Raw genomic sequence first — 20,668 nt, forward strand, 5'->3', positions numbered from 1 at the left:
TGAACAACCTTTATACCAATGAAAAGTGAAAAGAGGAAATTTCAAAGTTCAAAGTTTTTGGCGGGCAGCGACGGGGGGGGGGGGGGGGGGGGCGGTTGAATGCGCCCAGCAATAGGGCCGTTATTCCGTTTTACTATCAATTGTGAGACGGCGACTGTGGAGCACAAGGTTTTCTGCGGTCTTGAGTTAGCGAAAAGTGAGTCGCAAATTGCATTGTAGTGAGCATTTCGTACCAAATTCGGTATTCAACCACCAACTCACAAAAGCATTATCCACTGGTTTAAGCAATTTAAACAGATTGGGCGTGTGTGCAAAGGAAAGAGGACAGGCCGACTGCAAGTGTCAGAGGATGATGTCCGGCTTATTCCAGAAAGTTTTGTGCGTGAAATATCCCAACCAACTGTATGGAAAGTTCTGTGACATTTATCACATTTATCATTAGTAAATAATTATTAAAAACTAATTAATTACAAATTATTAAGTTTACTAAAATGATACCAAACAATATAAAAAAGCTTTGAAATTTACTTTTTTTATTGGGTTAAAGTTTGTTCATTTTGGATTTGTACTTGAATAAATACGAAGTTTTGAAAATGGGTCCATCATTTAGAATAACCCTATGAAATACATATGGATATGGTATTTTCAGGGATTATAATGTTTTTAAATTCTCACATTCTTATATTTCATTCTTATATTAATTCTTATGTTCTAATCTTACGTCTATTGTTATGTTCTCCAGGAAGATTTGATGCATTCCTCTGGATGGTACCGATCGTAGAAACATTCGGAACACAGAAATTCTGAACACCACGAGCAACGCGCGAAGGCAGGTTTGCCACATTAATATTTTTCGTATCAATCTTACACGGTAAAGAAACGCCATTAACATTGGTGTAGATTTTCCACGTTGGCAATAATTTCTCGGCAAAGCAAGCACAATGGATCACTTTTCCGAAAACTGGCGCTTGCAATTAATTATAAATTAAGATACGCTACGGGAATTTCACCGAAAATAATTTCAAATAAGTTTCTCATTCATTTAATGTTTGTTTTATTTTATTTTAAAATTCATTCACCAGACATGCAATTGGGAGACGAATAAAGACAATGTTATTCCAAAAAACGTTCGTGTAATATTCTTCTACAGACATGGGTAGATTAAAAAAAAAACATAAAAATAATAATCGGGTTTCAAACAAGGGGTGCTAAAGGGTAAAGTTGCAACGCTAGCCACTGTGCCACAGCTTCGGTTGAAATATTTACTCGCTAAAAGGCACGTAAAAACTTTGACCGTCTTTCCCTTAGAAACGGTCGAATATGTACAGATAAGCCGAGACACGTGTTCGCCTTGTTTGACCCCCCTTCCACTGAGCGAAGTTTCTGGGAAATCGGGCTGTGGCACTTGCCGTGTTCTCCTCGTAACTCATTAGTGTTCCTCGTGGATTTCATTTATCCATTCCTTTGCTAGTATTTTCTTCTCTGAGTACGTACTACACTTATCAGTCATCTGCTTTACGTAACACAATAAAGCATCGTTTATACTAAGCAGCTGGGGACGGGGTGGTGTTCGGATAGTTGATTTCTCTGATAACCATTTATTAAAACCTATTGTACCAGTGTTCTTAGGACTATGAGGCAAGTGGAAACTGAATCAAACAAAACTGTAGACGTATATTTTTCATCACATGTTTTACGAATAATAGAGAGAACTAAGTAAACTAGTTTGAAAATTTCAAAATGGCTCTTAAAAAAGACATACAGTTTTCGAAGAAAAGTCAAACATTTGTATTTACTTCTGAGTTGAGACTTGTTTCTCTGTCGGTCAATCATGTAATGTTTTAAAGGCAGCAGCTGGACAGTGCCACATTCTTTTTGTTGCTCTAACCACTTCATAGCAGTTTAAAAACAATCAAAATCTTCCTCAATGGATTGTCCTTCTGCAGCGCGGTATTTGCAGCCAGGTTTTTTCTTGTCGTCGCATGGGTCTTCATCGTCGATGACACTGGCAATTATTTCATTTTTTTCAGTACTTGATAGCCAGGGGCCACAACATCACACTCGAGCCAGTCTAGAAAATTTTCCTGATCACATTCCTCAGATCATGAAGATTCTTTAATCAGTCCGGTAAGTTCGAATACAAGCTGACTGACTGGTGAGTCTTCCGGTGCAATGATAGATTTTGCGAGTATCGTATCCTTGATGGTAACCCAAGCCTCAGCGACGTTTAGGTCAATTTCTTTTCACAGTTGCTGAATCAATACTGTACACACCAACACCTTCCTGTAATAACGTTTGAAGCCTACTGTAAACTAACACAAGCAGAAACAACGTCTTTATCTCAAGAGGGTCTAACCCCCCATCTGTGTACTAAATGTTGGGTAGCCAGTCGTAAACTGCTCGCCACATTATTTTCAGGCTGTAGCAACTGGTTCGGTCTTCTGGAGCAAAAATTTTCAAGCTGCCAGAAATTTAATTAAGATCTAACTCAGTCTCAACCGTGGAAAACAACAAGCATTGTTCCTACTTGCAGGAGATCCCAATTAATTAGCAGACGGAGAAAGGTGAACGGGAGATACAACACTAATAAACGTTACTGGATTTCAGGTCTGCCTATTATACAAACAGGCACAAACATGTTTCAGCACCTTTGTACCATCGTTAGTCGGTACTCTTATGGAGTTCTGTAAAATGTAAATATGCTTGATGTAATAATTATTGTAATGAAATTACGCTCAGAACAGTTTTGTCTGTTGTTTTTATTACCTTAATTTTTACTACATTGTTGAGTTATGTAGGTCTCTCTTTACACAACTGTATTTTGGTAGCTTGTCATTTGAAATTCAGTAACGTTACTGTGTGTATGGTTGGCGAGTTAACAAAATCACTTTGTCTATAGCCGCAATTTTTATGCACGAAAATATTTCGCGACTATATTTCGCGATTATTTACAGTTAGTTTCGAAATATCTGTTCCCAACTGTATTCTTATCCGTAGTGAAAATGCGTTCAGAGGCACAAAAGTTGTTTTTGGGGAACTTCACTTTCAAGTTACAGTTTTTCACTGTACAAAACACGGTATCTATGTTGCTGCTGTATGTCCAGTCTCAGTTGATGTTTTCATGTTAGTTTGGCACCAACTGTTTATTTTCTGTCTCGCTCTATGTGTGCGTAGTCTTTTTTTTAAATTTCTTATTTTTTTGGAGCGTTAAGGTTTTTTACCTGTTCGATCTTTTCTGTACAGTTCACTTAATGTGTTAAATAGTGTGCCATTGCATAGTGTAGTGTAGTTGTTTATAATGCGTATTCCTTCTGCTAATACCTTTTGTATGTGGAAGTTTTCTTCTATTGTAAGTACATAGTATAAGCTGTGGCTGAATTTTAGTATTTTTAAAGCTATTTCTTTTTTAGTTGGGAATGTTTGTGAGCTGTTAAATGGTCAGCAAGTGTGCTATGAGTGTTCTAAATATCTTGTTTTGATGTTCCTGCATGTTTGTCCTGCGTATATTGACTGAAAAGAGCTGCATGCAAGTTCATATGTGCCTGAGCTGTTGAATTTATCCGTAAGTGTTTCCTGAATTCTGAGTTTTTTCTGTGTTATGTTGTCCATTCTGTATTCTATTTAAAGTCTGAGTTACTTTAAAATATTGTCTATTCTGTGAACTATTTTATTATTGTTCGGAATTTTAAGTGGCATTTTGTTTGGTGGTGGGTTCTTGCTCTGTCGCATACTGTGTGCGGTCATTCTCTGTTTGTTGAGTTTTTCTGTATCGTTGTGCAAGATTTTGTGAGCATGTGGCATTTTCATTCCTTGTCCTTTTATGTATTTGTTGGTTTACGTTCTCTATTGTATGGATATTGTAACTATTCTCTAATGCTATTTGCTTTACTGTATTTAACTTGCGTTTGTAGGTGTTCCTTTTCATCAGTGGAGGATCAGTCTGAAGCTTGCTCACTTGCTAAACGTCTGGGGTGTCACTTTGTCTTGCTGGAATTGTCGGAATGCACTATGGACATGAATCAGTTAAGGTGATCAGACAGGATGCGTACGTACGTGTCACCTGTCAGAATCGTATCTAGACTATTAGCGGTCCCATATCACTCCAACCACACACGCTCGACACCATTACAAAGTCCCTACCAGCTTTAACAGTACCCTGCTGACATGCAGGGTCCATACGCTTGATACAACTTCAAATGGTTCAAATGGCTCTGAGCATTATGGGACTTAACATCTGAGGTCATCAGTCCCCTAGAACTTAGAACTGCTTAAACCTAACTAACCTAAGGACATCACACACATCCATGCCCGAGGCAGGATTAGAACCTGCGACCGTAGTGGTCGCGTGGTTCCAGCCTGAAGCGCCTAGAACCGCTCTGCCACTCTAGCCGGCCGCTTGATACAACTTGCGACTGGTCCAACCAGGCACCCTGTTTCCAGTCGTCAATAGTCCAGTGTCGCTGTTGACGGGCCCAGGCGAAGCGTAAAGCTTTGTGTCGTGCAGTCATCAAGGGTACACGAGTGGGCCGTAGGCTCCGAAACCCCATATCGATGATATTTCGCTGAATGGTTCGCACGCTGACACTTGTTGATGGCCCAGCATTGAAATCTGCTGCAATTTGCGGAAGGGTTGCTCATCTTTCACGTTGAGCGATTCTCTTCAATCGTAGCTGATCTTGTTCTTTCAGGATATTTTTCCGGCCGCAGTGATGTTGGAGATTAGATGTTGTGGTGTCACCGCCAGACACCACACCTGCTAGGTGGTAGCCTTTAAATCGGCCGCGGTCCATTAGTATACGCCGGACCCGCGTGTCGCCACTGTCAGTAATTGCAGACCGAGCGCCACCACACGGTAGGTCTAGAGAGACGTCCTGGCATTCGGCCCAGTTGTACAGCCGACGTTGCTAGGAATGGTTCACTGACAATTACGCTCTCATTTGCCGAGACGATAGTTAGCATAGCCTTCAGCTACGTCATTTGCTACAACCTAGCAAGGCGCCATTACCAGTGTATATTGAAATGGAAATTATGTAAAGTCAAGAGAGATGTTCATCGATTGTGGATTAAAGTTAAGTATTCTACCAGTACCTCCTGTTTTGCTAGTCTTATTTCTCTGACCTGTTCCAGACCTCACGCCAATCTGCGTGAGCTTAACAGCGTGCATTTCGGCCTCCTCTAGCAACACTTCAGATGTTTTACCGGATTCCTGATATTCACGATATACTTGTGAAATGGTTGTACGGAAAAACCCTCACTTCATCACTGTCTCGATGATGCTGTATCCCCTCGCTCGTGCGCCGATTATAACATCACGTTCAAACTCACTTTAATGTTGATAACCTGCCACTGTAGTAGCAGTACCCGATCTAACAACTGCGCCAGGCACTTGTGTTGTATAGGCGTTGCCTGTTTACATATCTCAATATATGAATACGCATTCCTATACCAGTTTGTTTGGCGCTTCAGTGTAAATATGTAATTTACTACTTCATTGGCTCACGGGCGTCGTATCGGATAACCTTGTGAAAACTGCACAACGTTCTACGAGACAGCTGTTCATCTTCAGGCGTTTGCTGACTTGTTGGTGCAGTGACTCGCCAATACATGCGCTGGCTCGCTGGAAAAGCGTAGGCGCGAAGGAGTGGGGCCATAACGTCATCGTAGACGAATCAAAAAGTACGGCGACATCCAGCGCCCCCTGCCAAAGAAACGGGCCACGATCTTCGCATGCGCGACCCTCAAAAGCGCGGTCGCAAACAGCGACCCAGAGAGCGTGCGGGCAGCGTGTTGGCGCCCAGTTTAAGTGTGCGGCCTCCGATTCTCCGTGTGTGCAGACTCGGATTCTTTTGTCTGCGGCCGACAATGCCTTAGGGCTGCCTGTGCTGTTCCCATGCCTTACTGAGTTGAAATCCCGTGTCTCTATTAATCAAGTCATTACTGAAACATATTTGGACTGCTTTCATGATGGAGTTCCAGTACGTGGAAGCGAACGAAACAATCTTTGTGTCTCCGTAGTTCCTGCTGTGTCCCGTATCAAGACAGTGTTCAACCACAGCAAAGTTTTTCTGGTTGACTCAGTCTGGTGTGACGTCTATGTTCAGCGCGTCTATCCTTAACAGTGCGACCCTTCTGGCCAATGTATGATTTCCGACACTGGCACGAGATTTTATGTATTTCTGCGTAATCTTTAACAGAATCCGACATAGTTTGTTCTCGCGCTGGAGGAAGGAAGACATGTTATTTGGTGTCTCTTGAACAGCTTGCCGATATTAAATTACACGCCACCAACATAGGGTAGAAAAACCCTCCTCGTGGAGTTCTCTGTTTCTTCTGGCTGTTCTTAAGATTTACTGCTTGTAGACTGAAATGCGGTCCGGGTCTGTTTCTCACAGCACCCGTTTCGTATACACACAGAGCGAAGATGGCTAAGCTCTGCTGATAAGCTCCTTGCATCTGAGATAACTCTGACACTACGAATGAGAGTCCGTAATACGCTTCTGCGCTTAAATGGGTGATGGCAGCACGTAGCTCGTCGGTATAGGACAGTATGAGTTAGTTTACGGAACACACTGTGACCTAAGGAACCATCTTCTTTTCTGTGGACCAATGCATCCAAGAAAGGGAGGTCTCCACTCCCGTGGTAAAGCAAATGCTCCGATGAAGGGAGTTAAAGTTTACCACAGATGCAGGAAGCGTTGTTGTCTCGTGTGGCCATACGAAGATGTCGTCCACGTGTCTCCAGAAACATTTAGGTTTCAACACCGCAACTGAGTTGCTTTTTCCTCGAGTCTTCCACGAAAAGATTAGCTAGTATGGGAAACAAAGGGTTACCCTTAGCAACACCGTCAGTTTGCTCAAAATATTGTTATTAAATAATTTCTAAGTCGAGGTAAGCATATGTCTGAATAAGTGTAAGATGTCCTCCTCCAGCTTAGCTCCTACAAGTTGTAGTGAATCCACCAGAGATACTCGTGTGAACAAAGAAACGCAAAGTGTTCAGTCGCTGCATAAACTCTGTTGAGTTTCGAATGTGATGTTCACATTTTCCTACCAAAGGGCTCAGAAGAGAAGCCAGGTGTTTTTCTATGTTGTATGTTGGAGCTTCTATATCGCTCACAATGCGGCGAAATGGCATCCCCTCCTTATGTATCTTACGCAGCCCATAAAGCCATGGTGGAACTGGCGCTTGTGATCTTCACAAACAGTTATAATAAAGACAATGTGAGAACTAATGTGATTAATTGTGTATCAAAACGTTCTGCAAGAAACACTCCTATTGTCCTACAATTTTCATCCTACTAAGAGTGCACCTGTTTTAGTCAGGATCATGTGGACTTTATGAAAATTGTTAGTATTTTTCAGGCGTTCAAAGGCAGTTTACCTTGAAAGCTATTTACATACAGAGATAGCAGTTATTGAAGGCGGGAATGAACGTACATCATTACCAGAAGGACATGAATAATTGACGTATTGGTGAGAGAATGAGAATCCTAAATGCGTAAAACAGGCACCGGTAACGACACTATTTTTTCAATAAATATAATAATGCTTTTATTTTCTGAAAGAATCCGCGTGCATTTTTAAACATCTATATTCTAATCACTTCGCTATTTGACAAAACAGAGTTAAGAAAACTATCAGTGAAGAAGCTGGTATGAAGCGCAGCTCTGTTCTTCACTTTTTTTTTTTTTTGCTTTTACGCCGTTAGCAATTATTTGATGCAGTTCCTGGAACGAATTACGCTGTGGACTAATTAGCGAGTCAGAGAAATGAATAACCGAGCTATTGTCGACTGCGAGCGTTGCAAACTGTAACAAAAGATCAGCTCAATGCCTGCGCGGATTCTGTGTTTGGCCCAGCGCGCCCCAGCTGTCCGCCTCTGCTACGCCTTTTATGTTGGAGAAATACAATGCGCTGGGACAAAGAAACACTAAAACTAATTTATCAGCCGTTGGAGACACTAATGAGTCACGCATGAAAAAGCGATTCGCGAAGGCTATTGAACCCGTTCTGATTTCTAAAGCTTTTGTGCCTTCAATTGGCATAGGCTATCTCGCTTTAAGCTAATAACCGCAAGCATGTGGAACGCAATATCTCGTGGTATATCATTCTCCATTCCGTTCTAACAACGATGTCGTATTTGTTTGCTATGTGCCAGGTCTAAATTATATTTCACTGGGTTAAGTAAATAAGGAAGAAATCGATTGTTCGGCTTTTGCCGTTAGCTTTGCAATATTGTAGAAGAGCAGAGAAGATGCGACCATGCAGATCAACCTCTCAGAAAAGATCGGCAGACAAACAGGGTACAGGAGTTATTTAAAAAAAAAAAAAAAAAAAAAAAAATCGGACAACTGTGAGCAGGACTCGCGCTCTGAGGCATCCGTACAAACTTAATTACACATATAGACAATAATAATAACTGCGTATAGCTGAACGGCCTGGTGCGAGGTTTTTTTTTTCTATTGGACTCCACTTTGGTAACTAGTGTGTTCCTAAACTACCAAATCTACTCAACCGGAGAAAGTAGCCATACTGTTTAACGTGGTACCCGAATCACGTATTGCTTCTGGCGACTCCTCACATCTTTGAGAGGTGAAGGCTCGTTTAAAACGAAGACTGAAACACCCATGGTCCCAGCGAGATTCGATCCAGAAACTTTAGGATTTCTAGCCATGCGTTCTTCCACCGTTCCACCAGGTCCACTATGTTGGTTGATTTGGGTTGGTTCAAATGGCTCTGAGCACTATGAGACTTAATATCTGAGGTCATCAGTCCCCTAGAAATTAGAACTACTTAAACCTACCTAACCTAAGGACAGCAAACATATCCATGCCCGAGGCAGGATTCGAACCTGCGACAGTAGCAGTCGCGCGGTTCCAGACTGAAGCGCCTAGAACCGCTCGGCCACACCGGCCGGCTGGTTGATTTGGGGGAGGGTACCAAACTGTTTGGTCATCGGTCGCATCGGATTAGGGAAGGATGGGGAAGTAAGTCAGCCGTGGCCTTTCAAAGTAACCATCCCGGAATTTGCCTGAAGCGATTTAGAGAAATCACGGAAAATTTAAATCAGGATGACCGGACGCGGGTTTTGAACCGTCATCCCCCCAAATCCTAGTCTAGTGTGCTAACCACTGCACCACCTCGCTCGGTGCCCGCTATCTACACAGACTGATTCTTAAGGGGGGACGTTGAGGAGAAACACACACTATTTCAAAAATGCACCAAATCCACAGTTCTGGAGATACGGCAATGAAATTTTGTACCACGCTTTACATGAAAGTAACAAATTTACATATAAAATCTTTTGATTATATGTATTCAACATTTTTTAATGAAATTTGAAGTTTTATTACAAAAAATAATGTATGTTTTTTCTCAGAAAGTATTAAAGAGATTTCTAAAAAAAAATCTCTGTTTCATCTCTTTATATATTATAAGCTTCTCTCATGAGGGTTTTGGAATTGGTCAAATAAGAGAATTTTCATCATTTTTTTATTATAATTCTACAAGTACAATTTTAAATTCATGCAATTCCAAGCTCTTTGAGCCATATCTCAGTTTGCAACCAGAATTTCAAAATTTGCTCTCGAGACAAGGTTTATTAAGTTTACGGAAATACGTGGACAAAATTTCATAATTCTAGCATTCATAGAATCTGAGAAAAAGGTACATAAACTTCAAAAAACAAACTTTTCAGGAAACGCAATTTAAAGTTCAACCTAACTTTTTTCCTTATGTCAATTCTTCAGAAGGCACCACATTTGTACTCTGGGTCGTCTTTCCCTTCAAGGTTTCTCTTCTGGTTTCTTGTTGTCTGTCTTCTTTCCTTTAATAAGTGTTCAACTGACTTTTCAGTTGTAGAGACGCGCTGTAAATATATTTTTCTCAGGATGTCTTGAGTAAAATTTCCTATCTGGAAGCCCATTCTTTTTAATACCTTCATCTTCCCGGCGTTCCCATCATTAAATACAATAACTGCATCATAAGTTGCAATTCTCACCACTGTAGCAGATGCAAATCTGTTTTTAGGGGTTCATTTCCATATGAGTGAATTTAAAGACTCATTTGGATTTTGGGTTTTGCCATGAACACACTTTTTGAGAAGTGCAGGATAGGCCAAAGATAATCTATAATATCAAAGAGTATGTATCCTGCACACGTATGGTTGAAAGTAACACACAGAATCGTTGTTCGCTGACCTGGTACTGAAGTGCTGCTTCAAAACGCGGGCGTGGCAGGGAGGCCGCGTCACACTTTTAATTAATTTTCAGGCACTTCGGATGCGATTTCAACATTGAAACTTTGGGAACTTATTGTCCATGAGTTGTACTAACAAATGAAAAATAAATCGAAAATGGACTTTTTTGGTCAATTTCATCAGCGTCCGCCCTTATTAACGTGTAAAAACACTCGAAGCAAAGTAGACGTCGCTGCAACAAGTAATTTAGTGTATGACACATGGGGCTGCAAATGTCAGGAAATACCCCAAAAGTGGACGACAAATGCTGAATATCAGACTAAACCAGATGACGTGCGGCGGTTGAGCTTGTCGATCCTACACTCGATGGTTGGGGACAGCGCTACCCATCGCTGCAGACGGTGCAGATGTGAAACTGCTATTGTGAATGTGGTTCTTTGCAAATGTAGTAGTTACCCTGTCTTCGCTGTAACCAAGCAAAAGCTGTTTTTTTTTATTTATTTCTTGTTACGCCTTCTTGTTTTTGAAGTTTGTCATTTACTAGTAATGACGGAATTCGGAAGCTTATACTCATTTACTTGTTCCAAAATTCGGTAGGTTTTTGTCGTATTGCACTTTGCAGTAAACCAGCGGAAACTGCGAGACCGGTAAATAAAATAATAAATCTTACCTCAATGTAAATTCGTAACTGTTTAACGCAATGAAAACAATACTGCCTACCAGACGCGAGATTCGAACCGTGAGCCCCAGCACTAAAGTCGCGCACGTATGCCCGGAGCCATAGTGATGCGAATATTTGACGTGAGATGATCAGGTGTGACAAACCGATTGACTCAACCGCTACACGTGCGCAGACGTACGTCATCTGGCGACGTCACATGTTCCGCATTTGTCACCCACTTTTGTGGTGTTTCCCGACATTTTCGGCCGAATGTATCTCTTATTAAATCTATTGTTTCAGCGTCATCTGCGTCTCTTTGGAGGTTTTTAAACGTTAATAAGAATCACCCTTTACAAACTCTTCACCTACACGTTTTGATGAGTGATTTTGCAACTATCGAAATACGTGACGTATACGGCTGTATGTTTTGATTATATTGCTTTAGAAGCTGCCAAGGGATCATAAGTCATAATATTTGACAAGTTTGAACTTGATACCTCTACTAGTTCGTGAGAAAAAGAGGTTTTAAGAGACAGGCAGGCAGCGAGACAGACAACAAATGGAAAAAAAAAAAATCTGATGTAATTACGAAACAACAATTTTCGGATTTTCCCTTTACTTGTACTGTGAACCTTATCTCCTGCCAAATTTTATTATTCTAGGTCAACGGGAAGTACCCTATTGGTTTTGATGAGTGATCTTGCGAGTATCAAAATGTTTGACATAAATGGCCGTATCTTTTGACTGGATTAACTTAGAAGCTTACATTTTCCACACTGCCAAGGGACCATAGACCTTAGTATTTGATATAAGTTTCAACTTCATACTTCTATCCTCACGAAATTTCAGTAACCATCTTTCTCCTCCGATTGAGAAAATATTTGCCGGCCGGAGTGGCCGTGCGGTTCTAGGCGCTACAGTCTGGAGCCGAGCGACCGCACAGAGCGAGGTGGCGCAGTGGTTAGCACACTGGACTCGCATTCGGGAGGACGACGGTTCAATCCCGTCTCCGGCCATCCTGATTTAGGTTTTCCGTGATTTCCCTAAATCGCTTCAGGCAAATGCCGGGATGGTTCCTTTGAAAGGGCACGGCCGACTTCCTTCCCCATTCTTCCCTCATCCGAGCTTGCGCTCCGTCTCTAATGACCTCGTTGTCGACGCGACGTTAAACACTAATCTCCTCCTCCTCTTCCGAGCGACCGCTACGGTCGCAGGTTCGAATCCTGCCTCGGACATGGATGTGTGTATTGTCCTTAGGTTAGTTAGATTTAATCAGTTCTAGGCGACTGATGACCTCAGAAGTTAAGTCGCCTAGTGCTCAGAGTCACTTGAACCATTTGAGAAAATATTTGTTCAGGCGACCTACACAGGGAGAAACGATCATCATAATAAAATAAGGGAAATGAGAGCTCGCACGGAAAGATATAGGTGTTCATTATTCCGCTCCCTGTAAGAGGTTGGACTAATGAACCCTGTGACAGGCACTTAAATGTGATTTGCAGAGTACGCATGTAGATGTAGATGTTTGGTATGTTTGTCCAATGTAAGATATCCCACATTGGCAATGGTTCTTGCATACAGCACGTTTCTTAACGGCAAGATCGTCTTTGACCGAACACAAAAAAATCCTCAATTTTGCTGGTGGCCGAAAAACACAATTGGTGTTGTGTCTCTTGACGATTCTTTCTATTTCCGCAGATATGCCACCATATTAAGCCAACAACGCTGTTGTAATTGGTGACTCCGCTACTCCATGTGCATCCCTGCTCTGAGCTTGCTTAGAATGGAATGCATGGCGTATCTGGCTATCAGAATAGCCGTTCTGTATGAACACCGTTCTTAGGTTTTGTAACTCACCTGGCAGACTATTGGAATCTGAGACAACATGTGCTCTATGTATCAAAGAGAGTAATACGCTACCGCGTTGTTCAGGATGACGACAGCTTGTGGCCTGCAAATATAATTCCGTATGAGACAATGTCCCAGTGTCCCCTCAACTTTTTTCCTAACCATGACATCCAGCAATTGCAAGATGTTATCTTTTTCGACTTCCATGGTGAGCTGTAAGTTCGGATGGAGCGAATTCAGACGCTGGAGAAACATGGGTAATGTCTCTATTCCACTGGGCCACACCACAAAATTTTACCTGTCTACAAGGAGAAAGCCACAGTAACTCTCTCACGGGCTGAATACAACAGTAAGATCCTGCTTATTGCAAACTAAGAGAGAATTCAACTGGCAAGATGCATAGAAAAACAGTAGACCTTCTCAAGAAGAGTTCTACTCCGACTAAATTCATTAATGGCCTGCACCAACAGGCTGCAGTTCCCCTAAGATTGTACGCTGTACCGAAGATACATAAAGACGGGCCCCCTCTCCGCCCAGCAGTGAGCAACGATGGAGCCCTTATGCATGTGTAAACATCTTTCTTCATTGTTGGAACCTCTGGTAGGCAAATGTGACCGTCATATCCGCAATTCAAAGGACTTCATAGAATGTCTGTAGGTGCGTAAGCAGCGATCATCAGATCTTTTTGTTAGCTTTGGTGTTGTATTTTCATTTGTGAAAATACCTCTACAGGACTGCATTAGAGATTATTAGCAGCAAGTTTGAGAAAGACATTGTAGCATTGTTTAATCATGTGGTTACTTCAGTTCATTTCTTATTCTGTAACCAAAATTTTGAGCATGTGGACGGTGTCGCCATGGGAAGTTCTCTGTCTCCTATGGTGGCCAATTATTTTATGGAAGACTTTGAGGTAAGAGCACTGCAGCAGGCAAATCTCCAACCTTCCTGCTTCTGGCGGTATGCAGTCGATACATCTGTGGTGTGGTCCTACGGAATAGAGACATTACTCTTGTTTCCCCCAAATCTGAACTAGCTCCATCCGAACACACTGTTCACCATGGAAATCGATAAAGATGGCATCTTACCATTCCTGGGTGTCGTGGTTAGGAGAAAAGTTGAGTGTACACTGGGACATAGTGTGTAACTGCGCGGCGCACTGCTGCGATTTAATTCAGCTTTTAACCACAGCAGAGTCCAGTAGCACAGTCATTGCCCTCAGCGCAAGCGCGGAAGGCTCTCTGTGGCTCCTGGCAGGAGGCGCTACGAGCGTTGCTTTCCTCCAACTGCGAGCGTCTTCCGGCGAACGTGTATTGCCTGCTCCTGGCCTGACAAATTTCGATGCCGCCGCACGATTATCATCAGTTGTGCCTTGTATCAGTGACAAAAACAACTACCCAGCACCTGAACATGACAAACAGTTGTATGGGTGAAAAATTGTGGGATTTGCACAGTATGACCCGACAGCAAACCCGAGAAGATTATTTGCAACAAATCTACATCCACATCTACATTTATACTCCGCAAGCCACCCAACAGGACGCCACTCTACGTGCCACTGTCATTACCTCCATTTCCTGTTCCAGTCGCGTATGGTTCGCGGGAAGAAAGACTGCCGGAAAGCCCCCGTGCGCGCTCGAATCTCTCTAATTTTACATTCGTGATCTCCTCGGGAGGTATAAGTAGGGGGAAGCAATATATTCGATACCTCATCCAGAAACGCACCCTCTCGAAACCTGGACAGCAATCTACACCGCGATGCAGAGCGCCTCTCTTGCAGAGTCTGCCACTTGAGTTTGCTAAACACCTCCGTAACGCTATCACGCTTACCAAATAACCCTGTGACGAAACGCGCCGCTCTTCTTTGGATCCTCTCTATCTCCTCCGTCAACCCGTCCTGGTACGGATCCCACACTGATGAGAAATACTCAAGTATAAGTCGAACGAGTGTTTTGTAAGCCACCTCCTTTGTTGATGGACTACATTTTCTAAGGACTCTCCCAATGAATCTCAACCTTACCAACAATTAATTTTATATGATCATTCCACTTCAAATCGTTCCGCACGCACACTCCCAGATATTTTACAGAAGTAACTGCTACCAGTGTTTGTTCCGCTATCATATAATCATGCAATAAAGGATCCTTGTTTCTATTATTCGTAATACATTACATTTGTCTATGTTAAGGGTCAGTTGCCACTCCCTGCACCAAGTGCCTATCCGCTGCAGATCTTCCTGCATTTCGCTGCAATTTTCTAATGCTGCAACTTCTCTGTATACTACAGCATCATCCGCGAAAAGCTGCATGGAACTTCCGACACTATCTACTAGGTCATTTATATATATTGTGAAAAGCAATGGGCCCCATAACACTCCCCTGTGGCACGCCAGAGGTTACTTTAACGTCTGCAGGCGTCTCTCCATTGAGAACAACATGCTGTGTTCTGTTTGCTAAAAACTCTTCAATCCAGCCACACAGCTGGTCTGATATTCCGTAGGCTCTTATTTTGTTTATCAGGCGACAGTGATGAACTGTATCGAACGCCTTCCGGAAGTCAAGGAAAATGGCATCTACCTGGGAGCCTGTATCTAATATTTTCTGGGTCTCATGAACAAATAAAGCGAGTTGGGTCTCACACGATCGCTGTTTCCGGAATCCATGTTGATTCCTGCAGAGTAGATTCTGGGTTTCCAGAAATGTCATGATACATGAGCAAAACACATGTTCTAAAATTCTACAACAGATCGACGTCAGAGATATAGGTCTATAGTTTTGCGCATCTGTGCGACGACCCTCTTTGAAGACTGGGACTACCTGTGTTCTTTTCCAATCATTTGGAACCTTCCGTTCCTCTAGAGACTTGCGGTACACGGCTGTTAGAAGGGGGGGCAAGTTCTTTCGCGTACTCTGTGTAGAATCGAATTGGTATCCCGTCAGGTCCAGTGGACTTTCCTCTGTTGAGTGATTTCAGTTGCTTTTCTATTCCTTGAACACTTATTTCGATGTCGCGAAAGCGTGGAAAGTCACAAAAAGTGGATTATTTATTCAAATGGCTGTATGCGGTGACAGTCATGTTGTTTTCCCATTGCTGTCCGGGTGTCTCCAGATACGTCTTCGCAGGTCATGGGGGCTCATTTCAAAGCAGGACTCATCACTGAAGACAACTTTACCCTCGTCAGTGCGATTCTAGGCCGAATGTGCCAGAAACTACTGCAAATAGGGTCGTTGGTGTACAGAGGTCAATGGTAGTCGGCTCAAGAGGCACTGTGAGTTCAGCCCTCTTTCTGTGAGCCACGCGTTAATGGTCCTTGTGCTCACTGAAGTACGTGTTGCACGTCGGATCGACGATAATGATGAAACCTGGACTCTAAGTTCCTCTCTGAAAATTCCTTGATCCACTAGTGTTGTCGTCCCTCTAGGTCGACCGCTTTATTCATAACAATGTTCGTCATACATCAAACCTACCACCTAATTAGTGGGTCCTACAATGTACTACAATGTCACATGCAGCTTAATATACAGTAGGGTTTCTTAATTCTAACAGGCAAGCTGACTATGTTATTTGCTCTATCGGGAGTACAAGTCATTCTTACTATTCTACTGCACTACACTACCACAGCGTTAAAGATGTGCCAGCACACGTATAAACCTATTTTCGTGACCGTGCTCACCGAGCTAACCCCAGTGGGAATGCTCTGGCACTGGAGTGGCCCTAACAACTCTACTATCGCTGCAGGATCCTGAAATGTTAGTATCAAAAAATCTATTTCTACTAAACTACATCAATGACTACCTTAATAACCTAGTGTGAGACGCACCTCCTTCGTAGTCAGCGACGTGGCGGATTCCGACTGTAACGGCGGTCGGCCGGTCTACGTCGCAGCGGTATAGAGTGGGTGCGTTGTTAGGTAGTTTTGTAATTTTCTACTTTCACGGATTGCCCCTCAGGTATTCAAAAAATTGGCTCTGAGCACTATGGGACTTAACATCGGAGGTCATCAGTCCCCTAGACTTAGAACTACTTAAACCTAACTGACCTAAGGACATCACACACATCCGTGCCCGAGGTAGGATTTGAACCTGCGACCGTAGCAGTCGCGCGGTTCCGGACTGAAGCGCCTAGAAACGCTCGACCACCGCGGCCGGCCTCAGGTATTCCCTTAGTATCTTGGTGGAAACCACGTTCGCCAAGTTGTTAAGAATCTCAGAGTTATTCTGCTGTCTTAATAGGTGATACCGCAAGTCGGCTGCCACATCATCATATGCGGGGCAGTTATAGACCTCATGGTCTGGTGTGTCCTCCAAGGCGCCACAGTCGCACGAAGGCACCGCCCGCTTCCAAAGCCGACGTAGGTATGCCGGATAGGGTCCATGTCCTGTGAGGAAGTGCAACAGTCTTCTGTTTGGTTGAAAATCGTGTTTCAGTAGTTCTGAAATACTTGCTAGAAATTGAAATGTCGTGCCTCCCGTCCCGTCAGTCTCCCAAGTCTCTTGCCATAATCCCCTCTCTCGTGGTTTCATCGAAATTTTGTCCCCTATCTGAACCCCCATAATTTCTGCAGTTTTTTTCAATTTTCCGCCTCTTTACCCCGTACCAGGCTGCCTGCTCACGTATTTTAATGTCAAGTGGGCAGAGCCTCATTATCACTAACGGGAGCCGACCTGGACTTGTTCTATATGCCCCAAATTGACCTTGAAACGTCTCTGTGGAGTCACTTCAAATGACTCTTGTCTCACTGGATTCTGTGCAGTCTATTCTGTCCACCTCCTGATTGTGGTTTAATTGATTAACTCTCCCAGAAAGACTGAGCAAACAAACTAAGGCTTATTAAATGATATTATGTTTGTTTTTTTCGTGTTCCATAGGAAATCGTGACATGTATTTATTACGTTTTTCCCTTCACCTTACCCTATGTGTGCGTGAATGTGACTGAATGAGTGTTTTTAAGTGTGGTTTCGGGTTTGTTTTGTGGGAGACGCTGAGTTGGTTGTCGTCTACTAGGAGCAGGTGATGTTTGCTTCTCGTTTGGAGGTTAGCACAGGATGACCAACTTAGGATCCCAGTACCTGGACAGAGAGGTTTACCCCTTTTAGTCTGGGGTTGGTTTGTCAGTCAGGTTGGTGGCGGAAGCCTGCCGCTCTGGTAGCTTCCATTGCGCGAGTAGTTAGGCGAAGCTCGGTGGAAAAAGGACACTCTGCAGCTATCGGTTGATGAGTGCAGCTCGTAGCTCCTAGAGAAGTTTTCTGCTCATAGGAAGTTAGTCGAATTAGAACTTCTCTATGTTAAATTCATGACATATTTAAGAACTTCAGCTTAACTGAGGCGCGTGTAATCACGTATTTTCGGAAGTGGCATAATTATTTTGTTAAAAATCGGCGATGATGGTGGTTGAAATTAAAAGTGTGGAAGTTGCTTTGTTCCTTTCGGACAGTCGTGGGTATGTAGATGGAATGATTGAATTATTGTGTTCCACTTCCCTTTTGTGTGTTTTTCCTTTTCAATTGCGCGATTCTACAATTTTTTGCGAATTATTTAGTTGAACTTTTTTATTCAGGCACCAGTCATGTGTATTCATAGGAAATGCATCAAATTCAGTACAGAAATAAATATGCTACGTAAAAGATAAACTCTGCGTCGTTTATCTTTCTAATTGATGCCAGTTTTCAAATTAATTTTCTATTCCCTGATTTTTTTGATAAACGACATACAATGCTGTTCATCCTGTTAATTTCTTTAAAAAATTGCATTTTTATAATTAAATTCTAAATTTAATTAAACTAATAATTTCCAGTTCGGTCTTTCCTCAATTGTTAGGAAGGGCTTGCGCATGAATTTATGATTGTCCTTGTGAAGTGGCTTAACCAGAAATTGCGCACAAGGGTTACATCCCCATTATTCTTCGTACACAAAGTATGTCGAGCCTTGGCTAGGATCCGTTTACAGTTCTACATACATACTTTACAACCTCATCAGCATATTCCGCTGCACTCTCCACACAGACACGGCGGGCACTACCCTCGTAAGCCTGCGCGCCCAAACTACGGAGCCACAACCGAAAAGATCGAGGTGAAGATCCTGTTGTGATATAGTTGGATCAGATAGTCCGGAAGGTGAAATCTTTTATCTGCAATTCCAATAGAATTGTTCAGTAACTTCATTAATCTCTGAGCTACAGTCTCAATTTGTGCAGCAAAGTTCCATCTCTCGTCGACGATGACGCCAAGATACCGGGCCTATGGACGCCGAAGAACTGGTGAGCCATCGATTCTGTCGGTAGGGTTTCTGACCAGCTGGCTTTTTAGGTCGATCGCTTCCTTTTTGACGCTGTATTCAGCCACAGAGCTGGGAATAGTGACATCGCTCCTGTTCAAACGCCGAGCGCTTCGTGGTTACTTCAACTGGCTTCTCTGAACCCAACTACGCTTCCAGTCTCAAATGCTGTCATCTGAGTATATTGTTCACTTCCCTATTTACCGGGCGTAGTTACTGTCCCAAGTACATGGAATGAAATTCGAAGACTTCATACCGACTATCTACATGTCTGCTGTTTGCTGTCCTTGCCAGTGAAAATTACAAAAAAAAAAAAAAAGTATATTCCGTGCAGGTGCAATAGGTGTCTTACTATGTGGCACAAACCCTACTATTCATTCTGCTGGACGGTGTGCACGTGTCTGTTCATCATCAGTAGTAGTAGTGGACTCACGTCAAGCCCGACGGCACACGCTTTTGTTTTCTTCTTTATTGAGTTTCGATTCGCCCCGAAGGGTGCGGGCTGGCAGCAGCTTAGTTACGCCGCTCTTCAGCCTACAGAATTTGTTTTAAAAAGATGAAGATAATAACTAACAAAAACAGGCGATAAAATCGGAGACTTAAATGGTAACATGGCGGAAAATCGTGGAACTTAAAACATAGTACAAAGGGTTGATGATGCTAATAAAATACGTATGAAGCAGTCAGGTAAAATAATAGACAGACAATTAAAAAACACGGCGGCAGTCTGGTTTCTGTTTGCAAGAGATATAAAATTCACAGCCAGCGACAGCATGATTTCTGTTTGCAACACTTGGGAAAGACGAACAACACTGAACATTCATTTGAGCACTGCACTAAAAAGTTGGCACAAGTACGGCATACCACAGCCGAGAGCAGACGGGGGGAACCTGGACAGATGATGGGAAAGAGAAGAGGGAAGGGGTCGAAAATCAAAGGGGGGGGGGGGGGGGGACGGTTCACGCTAACTGCAGCCGAGTTATCTAGCAGGTGGTCACAATGTGTAACTGTGAGAAGAAGAGATTGGCACAGGTGATGATGTTGTGGTGGGCCGCACCTAACAGGTGAGAAGACACGGCGTGTAAGATAGGTGAAGAGAGCAGCGGCTGACCTGTGGTGAGGTCCCTGGAGAAGGCGGGCGCGCTGTTGACGGAGGAGCAGTTCCAGCGGCGGTCTGCGAACAGCGCCTGGCAGGTGGCGGCCGCGAGCGCGGCGGCTCGCGCCACGTGCGGCATCGCCTCGCCGTCCGCCGAGCGGCACAGCCGCGCCTGCCGCCGCGCCAGCCCCAGCGACGCCCGCGCGCGCCGGCACGCGCCGCTCACCGACCACGCGCCCGCAGGCGCCCGCCCCAGTGCCCTGTCACACACAGGCAAACAACGTACAGTGCACCAGTTCACGGCCGGTACTTCCTACATTGATGATGTTTGCATTATGGGCACTGGGCCTTGGTCAAAGGCCTAATCCTCTAACGTTTCTTCATCCAGTGCTGGAAACATCATCAGGCGCAATAAAGACTTAGAAAGCTGATACAGACTTTAAGGCTAAGGGGAAATTGAGACGCGTCTATCACGTGCAGGCTAGGCACAAATTGAGACGCGTATAGCGCGTGTGGCGCGACGCAGCGCAACGCGCATTTTTGTAACTTCACAGGTTCAAATGGGACCGCGCAAATCGCGACGCGACGCGATTGG

The 20,668-nt window shown here is 43.5% G+C and overlaps 1 protein-coding gene across 1 annotated transcript in view; it reads right to left on the reverse strand.

The window, feature by feature from the left end:
• Nucleotides 1-20,407, reverse strand: part of LOC124775908 (protein Wnt-11b-2-like) — a 203,730-nt gene extending 183,323 nt beyond the window's left edge. Inside the window, exons 1-2 of the mRNA XM_047250744.1 lie at nucleotides 20,391-20,407; nucleotides 20,089-20,333 (exon numbers count right to left, since the gene is read on the reverse strand). Of these exons, the coding sequence (XP_047106700.1) occupies nucleotides 20,089-20,333; nucleotides 20,391-20,407 (262 nt within the window). The remainder of the gene's footprint in view (nucleotides 1-20,088; nucleotides 20,334-20,390) is intronic.
• Between the last annotated feature and the right edge of the window lie 261 nt (nucleotides 20,408-20,668).

The sequence above is a fragment of the Schistocerca piceifrons genome, chromosome 2, assembly GCF_021461385.2.
Source record: "Schistocerca piceifrons isolate TAMUIC-IGC-003096 chromosome 2, iqSchPice1.1, whole genome shotgun sequence".
NCBI classification, from domain to species: domain Eukaryota; kingdom Metazoa; phylum Arthropoda; class Insecta; order Orthoptera; family Acrididae; genus Schistocerca; species Schistocerca piceifrons.